The 7,579-nt window shown below is 42.5% G+C and overlaps 1 protein-coding gene across 4 annotated transcripts in view; it reads right to left on the bottom strand.

Annotated features, from left to right (window-relative positions):
* Positions 1-139: 139 nt before the first annotated feature.
* mark4b (MAP/microtubule affinity-regulating kinase 4b) overlaps positions 140-7,579 on the bottom strand; it is a 43,419-nt gene continuing 35,979 nt past the window's right edge. The window contains exons 16-18 of one of the 4 annotated variants that reach the window (XM_046389943.1): positions 7,483-7,565; positions 4,225-4,261; positions 140-3,205 (exon numbers count right to left, since the gene is read on the bottom strand). In XM_046389943.1, the coding sequence (XP_046245899.1) occupies positions 2,872-3,205; positions 4,225-4,261; positions 7,483-7,565 (454 nt within the window). In that variant the 3' untranslated portion in view covers positions 140-2,871. Of the gene's footprint in view, positions 3,999-4,224; positions 4,270-7,482; positions 7,566-7,579 lie in introns of all 4 variants that reach the window. The other 3 variants (XM_046389939.1, XM_046389941.1, XM_046389942.1) reach the window with 3 other exon arrangements.

Below are 7,579 nucleotides of genomic sequence, written 5' to 3'. Positions count from 1 at the left end.
TTTTGCTATTATTTTATATATTAACAGTGCATTTATTACATGCATAAATTAACATAATCCTTAAAAATTAGCACTCGACACACACACACACACCATAAAACAATGAGACGAGGAAAAAAAACAGACATAACATACGAAAGAGGTTGAAAGTCTTTATTGTTGTGTCACACATTATTTCCTAGGAGACATGCAGGATTGCAGGTCGATCACTTCTGTAATTTCAGCCCATAAATTAAGTTGACAACAGCGACAGCTTCAAACAAACAACGCAACAGAACTGTAGCCTTAAAGCATGGCCCTAAGTGTATCTACAGAACAGGGATCAGAGAGTGAGGCCCAGTTGCACACACACACACACACACACACACAAACTAGCCCTAAATCACAGCTTCACATTTTCAGACAGTGGTGGATACCTGCTGTGGCTGATTAAACATAAAGTCCTGTGGACCTTACAGTTGTATGAGATCACAAATCTGCCGTATCGTCCGACTTTTCCTTTGACAAATCTGCTCTGTTAGATGGTGCATACTTCAGGAGAACAGGTTATAATTGCTTGGCTTTACAGACACAATACAAGTACAACAACCTTTTGATTTTGGAGATGTCAGTGTCGATATACGATCAGTGTAGCACTTGTTCGACTCTGTTGGTAGCGTCGTTTTTGTAAAAGAAAATCCAAGAATCTGATTTCTCAAAAGGTCCTTCGAGGTCACATTCTCATCTTAAAACACTTAGTCATCGCTGCACGTTTCATGCTTTGAAATTACACAGCGGCTTGATGAGACGGGAGTCTGATCAGCTAACAGTCATACACCTCTTAGAATAATAATGGAATCTGTTTGATCAAGTCATACGCGTCTCAACAGCGCTGCAGCCTGATTGGTCAGAGACGTAAGTGTACGTTTTTATCAAAAAATGGTCACGGAAGGTAAAAAATAAATGAAACTGGGAAAAACAAAACAAAGCTTTATGGTGGCAAATCACCATTTTGATTTTTCTTGTCAGAAACGTGTCGTTTCATTTGTGGCGTCACTCAAAGTCACCCTCTCCAGCTGGTCTCGCCGTGAGCGATGACTGATGCCAAGAAGCATAACTAAAAGAAAAGAAACGTGTTCAGAGTGTCAACTTTTCACTTCGCTGGGCTTTGAATGTGTGAGACAATGTGATTTAAAAAAAAAAAAAATTACAAAAGAAAAACAGTTAATTCAAAACTCTGCCAGTACAGTACAATGCAATCCGGGCTAAAAAAAGTGCCGTACGAAATTTAACAACAAATCAGCAATATCAAAAATTAAAAAACAAACCAAACAAGGAGCCCTGTTAAGTCTTAATCAATGCTTATTCAAGTCTCGATTCTTGGCTTTGTGGCTGTATTGCACTATGTTTGTGGGAAGCAATGGCATTCAGACAGACTGTGACACCATGATGCCAAAGTGCTACCAGAACAACTACTGTATGCCAGAAAAATCTGCTCTCAACCAGTATGAGCTGCTGTTATCGTGTGTGGAACAAACAAACAAACAAACAATGATAATAATAAAGAGAGTCTGATGGGCTTTTAAAAACGTTTACAAGGATTATGAGCTGAATCACAATCTGTGGCTGCTTCACATTCGATTGTTTGACAGTAAACCAACAAGTAAAGGCTTTTTAGCTTCATGTATTTGTATCGTATTATTTTAAATTTCAATCACATCAGATAACAATTTGAACCAGTCCAAAAAAACCACAGATTTTTCACTTTTTATTTATGTAACCATTTGGGGCAGTGATATCATATTATTATATTATCTAATATTATCAGTTATCTGGGCCTTCAGTGAAAACATACAATATGAGCTGAACACGAAATAAACTCCTGTAAACACAGTAACAAAATCATCTAGTTTCTGATGATTCTCCTTTGTCCTTTAATCCAGTAGGATGTTATGTAATTTAGATTTTTTTTGAAAGGATTTCTGCTGGTTACTAAAGGTAGCAGGGGACAAACCACTGGGACAAGTTGAGCCTTTGTTAGTTGATCAGGTTATCAGGCAGCTTCGCTTGTCTGTAAGCAGCTCACCTGCCAGCTATCAATTCACAGTAGAGAATTCAGTTTTGAAAGCAGGCAGGGAGGCAACTTTTTACCAGAAAAGGTACAAACATACACCAAAGTCCCAACTGAGTAGTAAAATGGCATTTTAAATGGATGGGCAGGAAGGTTGTGATGCTTCAATTAGTCTCTCACAAATTTCTGCATTTCTGCATGTCTCCCTCTAGAGGCTGGAGGTCAGACTGCGCCTTTAAGTATGTGACATCTGCTTCAGAGAATGTCAAACTTCTGCCCATTTAAAAAGCATTCAAGAAAGAAAATAAACTTAATACACAAAAATTAAAACATTTCTTTAAATAGCAGCTCTTTAAAAAGGAATGATGACAAATATGATACAATAGGAATAACAATGTCAACAACATCTCCATCATTCTCAGCAACACCAACCTTTTTTGTCATCAAACAGTAAATAATGAAAAAAAAAAAACCCAAAAAAACCTGTTTGACTTCATAGGTTCACATAACATGGAGGTGGTGGTGTGTTTTAAGCAGGGGTCGTAGGTCACTGACAGCTTCAAGGTCAAGGGTCATCATAGGTCTGCCGATGGTGGTCCATCCACGTCTGTGCATCCGTTTGCCTGGCCGTGACTGGTGGCATCAGAAGAAGAGGGTCTTTGGTGGAGGCGAGGCATCGCTAGCCGCATCAGATGAGGTGGAGCTCAGGGAAGAAAGGGAGGAGGTGAAGGTTTCTGCTTCGCTGTTCCTGCCCCTCCTCCTCCCTTTCAATTCATCAGCTTGTCTTGTTTATTATCAATTGGCCCCGCCTCCCGTTGCCCTCAGAGCTCCAGCTCCTTGGACACTTTGGAGGCGATGTCTCTGAAGGCTAACGGTGCCCCCCACAGGCGCTTGAACCTCACACCGCTGCTCTGGCCCAGCCCGCTGGGCAGCTGGCAGACCTCGGCCTCAAAGGCCACACGGGCGCCGGCTGCACCGTGGGTGCAGGACAGGAGAAAAGGCCCGGCCAGGTGGACCTGGCAGCCGCAGCCCTGCGCCGCCTCGCGCAGAGCTAGCACCACCTCGGCCGGGTCACGGGGGCTCCGCACCCTCACATCCCAGCCGCTTCTGGGGGTCCGGGGCTCGGCCGCTTTCTGATGCCCAGATAGATGGCGACTGGAAGGGGAGGAGAGGATGGAAGAGGAATTGTAGGGAGATTTAAAACATAAAGGAGAAAGAAAAATTGATAGGGGACGTTCACGGGTAGAGGGTTGAAAGTTTGTACAGCAAAATTAAACATGAGGGAGGAGAAGTGTGAGGGCAGGGGATCAGATACAAATGGCAGGAGTATGAATGAACAGATTTAAAGATCAATTGGAATGAATATATGAGTGAATATAAGTGGATGTATGGTTGCGTGAATGTGAATGTATGAGAGGTTAGGGAAAGGGGGAGGAGAGAAAAACAGATTAATATCTTACACTATTGGATTTTCATACATCTACATAGTTAACAAAGGTCAGATGGGTAAATATATCATATTATAACCAAACAATCTCCTTTCTCATTCTATACAGTGGATGTAGAACACCAAAAGACATAAAACAAAAACCCACCTCAAATTAATTGTTCATGTCAGGGGTTTGGGATTCATAATACATTTATTTTGGTTTGGAGAACATTTTTCTACAATTACACATAAAAATCTTAAAACGTCAGCCTGCTGGTGCGAGAAGGTGAAGAGTTTCAAGGACCAAACTGTTGCTAGACATGATGACAATTATTATTAACTTCTGTCCTTCCTTTAAATCAAAGGTCGAGGTTCTTCTAGCCACAGGGATCATCTACCACAAGGAGCTGTGCTGAGCATCTACAAACACCACGGTCTGTTGGGTTAATGTCAGCCTGCTGCTGCTGCTTTACCTGCTGTTTTTAACCTGAGACTGAGACTGGGCTGAAGCAGCTGAGGCTGAGAGGAAGTACACAACAGCTTTAGTAAAATACTGATCCCAGAAAAAAACACAGTATAAATAACATGAGTACAAGAGATCGATACTACTATATTCTAGGTTTCAGTGGCTTCACGAGCCTTAGAAAAGCAGGCAGCTTGTAATGCTGCTGACACATGAAACAGAACATCATTCTACTGCTGCTCTTTGGTTGTCGGTGTTGGAAAAACATAAATGCGTACTCACCTTGTGACCGGAGATCTGCTGATTCTCTCAGGTTCGTCTGTGACCCTCAAGAAGAAGACAAACGTATCTGTTAGGAATCAATCGGCCAATCGTGTTTTCACACCAACCCCCAACCGCTTCCTGTTTTAATGCGCCAATCAGCAGCATGGCTACGCCAGTCAGTCCACGTCAACCAATCACAACACAGAACACGCTGCTCGTCTTCCAAAAACCACACAAATCACTACACTGGAACACTGGACGGATGTGAGACGACAACAAGTCAAAGTCATCAACAAAACAAACAAGATGGGTGAACAAATGTGGAGCGAGGGAGTCCTCAAAGAGACTACAGCGTCTCTTTCTGTGACTCTCAGGTGGACGGACAGGAACCAGCAATCAAACTGTTCAATGTGCTATGGTGGGCCTCAAATTTTGTTTGGTTTGGTTTCAGGTTAAAAAAATGAGTAGACCTTAGCAGCAGCCTACAGCTTGGTAGTTACATGGGAAACGGATTGTGTCGTGATGAGAATAAAACTGTTGGTGAAACTAAACATAATTTCTGATAATTACCTAAAATCACAAGATCCCAGAATTACATAAACTGTTATGTAATAACAGTTTCTTGGACCTAATTAGAGGGCTAAATAAGCTGGTGTTATCTGCCTCCTTGCTGTCACTTATTGTCTTTTGTATTTGTTAGTGTTGTTTCATTTCTACTTTAGCTGCAGCACACAAAACTCTTGCAGCACATCTTTCATTCATTCATTCATTGATGCACTTCTTCTGCTGCTTTTCACCAGCATTGTAAGGCTATAAGGTGCAGCATCAAAGACAAAATCAATGTGGAGAGCAACAAAATGGACTTTTTCCAGATTTAATGGTTGCAGTTCATCCCCAGTTGACTTCTTTAGCGAGTTTTACCATTAAGCTTTTAGGTCTAGTTTATTTATGATCAGCTTATCCAACTTTTTTGCACTACTGAGCTTGCAGCTGCTTCTTGCACTTCCCTTTCACGGCCACCAGGGGCTACTGTTGCTGTTTTCTGTGTGTATGAGCAGACAGGGGGCTTCTTTCCTTCTAACCTGGCAACCTGATCTCTACTCCAGGAACTGGCTGTGATCTGGAAGAGCGAGCAGTGAGATTTCATTGATAGATGTCTTTTTCCTGAAAATGAAACCTACTCCGATGTGTGTTGCAGGGCTTCAGATCTAAGTTCACATGTGCGTCTCAGCTCAGAGTGCATGGAGAGAGACCCCTTCTGATCTGCACAGATAATAACTGGGATATGTCTCAGCAGTTAAGAATGAATGTTATCCAAGCAATTATCTATCTGAAGAGAAACTCCTGCTGCATTAAGACCACTAAACCACATTCCAGCAACTCTGTAGGGAATATTTCACTCCGTTATGTGCCCTAATCTAAATTATGACCTTGGCTTTTCTGTGTGGGTAAAGAAAATGAGTGAGTAACACGTTGCTCCTCCCTCAGAATCTGATTCAATCCTGAGCAAGACAAGCAGTTCCTTATGGGAAAATCTACCCAAGTGTTCTGTGAATGAACAGTAATGAGTGACAGACTCGTGTGCAGGGAATCTGTGTATAAACTGTATATGTACCAGACTGTGCAATCTGTATATAAGCTAAGAGCTGAGAGAAAGACAGGGAGGGTTGAAAGTGAGGGGAAGAGAGAAAGAAGAGAAAGAAGAGCAGAAAGTGACAGAGAGCAGACATTAAACAGCCTGAAACAGTTGTGAGAGACAGACGGAGAAGCTAGCAGCAGTATAACACGACAATCTGCTTGTATCTTGAGGAAGAGCTGTGCAAGATCCCTGTTTAAGAGAGCGATAAATCCTGGTTACATAACTAATCCTGATTTAAAACGACTGTGACGCTGGGTCAGTCAGTCAGGATGACTGGTGCAGCCTGAGATGCTTCTTACAAGCCCCTGGAAAGGACTCAAGACTGTTGTGGACTCTTAGTTTCACAGGTTCAAAGTAAAAATGGTAATGCACACTGCAGTGTGCTTCAAAGACAGTGAAAGAGTCTCTATGTCTTTATCACTCCTGTCTCATCCTTTTCGCTCACTCCCTCTGCCTTGCATAAAGCTCCAATAACACCATAACACCAACCCCTCCTTCCTGTCCTGGACTCCACAGCCCTGCTGAAGGACTCCTGATTTGTTACAAGCATGGGGAAACATATGGTGTTGATTACATGACTCAGATTAGTACAGTTGGGTTGAAACAAACTCACATACTCCAGGACACACACACACACACACACACACTCATGGGGTTGTTTATCCTAAAAACAAGTTGTGTATCTCAGTGTGTAAGACTGTAAACTGCCTACACAAGCTAACAGACAATGGCTCCAATCACAACTAATGCTAACATTCAAAATGAATGTCTTGTAAAAAAAAGGGACAAACCTTCAAAGTCACATCTAATAATCTAATAATGTTCCAGAAAAACCAAAACTGTTTTGTGTTTTGCTGGAAGCAGGTGGTGATGCTGTGCCCCCTACAGCCTCGGGTGAGTGTTAAAAGCCCAGCCAGCAGTGACACAAGCAGTCCAGACAGAAAGACACACAGACAGACAGGCAGGCAGACAGATAGCTGTTGATTAGAGTTATAGTTATATAAACATACTGATTTGAAATTGAGCTGCTCGACAGGAACAAACCATCAACCGAGTTTAACTTTGGTGGTCACACGAGAGATTCGGTCACAGAGTAAGCTGTGACTGAGCTCTAAAGAGATGCTTTAAGGCCTGGCTTTTCTAACCTCGACTCACATTCATCGGTTACTGCAGACAGAAAACCTAAAATGTGCAAACATGACGGACCTGAGTTGGGATGAGTCAGCAGGAACCACCAAAAGTGCCTTATAGTTTTTGGTAAAATCACCACATCCCCATCATGAGATGATGAGCTTTCGTAGGTCAACACAACTCTCTTCGATCATGAGTCTCATCTTGGTGGGACGTAGATTTGAAATGTTAAGAACGAAGAAGAAATGAACTTTGTATTTCCTAAGGTGAGAGGTTTTCGGTTCACATGAGGTGGAGCCTTAAACCCTGCAGGTTGAATTCACCTCAAACAATGATTCAATTCCCGCCTGTAGAGTAGCTTTGCCTCAAGTAAATGTTTGCATAACTAAACTCCAACCTGCGACAGACAGTGAATGAGGGGTAGAGGGGATGACAGGGCACCGGCAAGCAGGCAGACAGTCAGGCAGACAGAAGCAGCCAGAAATACATGGGAAAGGAAGACTTACTAACTGTTTTTGTCCCCTGTGGGAGGGTGCAGCCCGACATGGACTTGTTTGAGCTCTGACGTTTAGAAGGGTCAAGATTGACCCTAGGAGGAGAGAG

Source organism: Scatophagus argus, chromosome 5, assembly GCF_020382885.2.
Source record: "Scatophagus argus isolate fScaArg1 chromosome 5, fScaArg1.pri, whole genome shotgun sequence".
Classification (NCBI taxonomy): Eukaryota; Metazoa; Chordata; class Actinopteri; family Scatophagidae; genus Scatophagus; species Scatophagus argus.
Note: the sequence above shows the minus strand (reverse complement) of the source record. Positions and strands in the feature narration are given on the sequence as shown.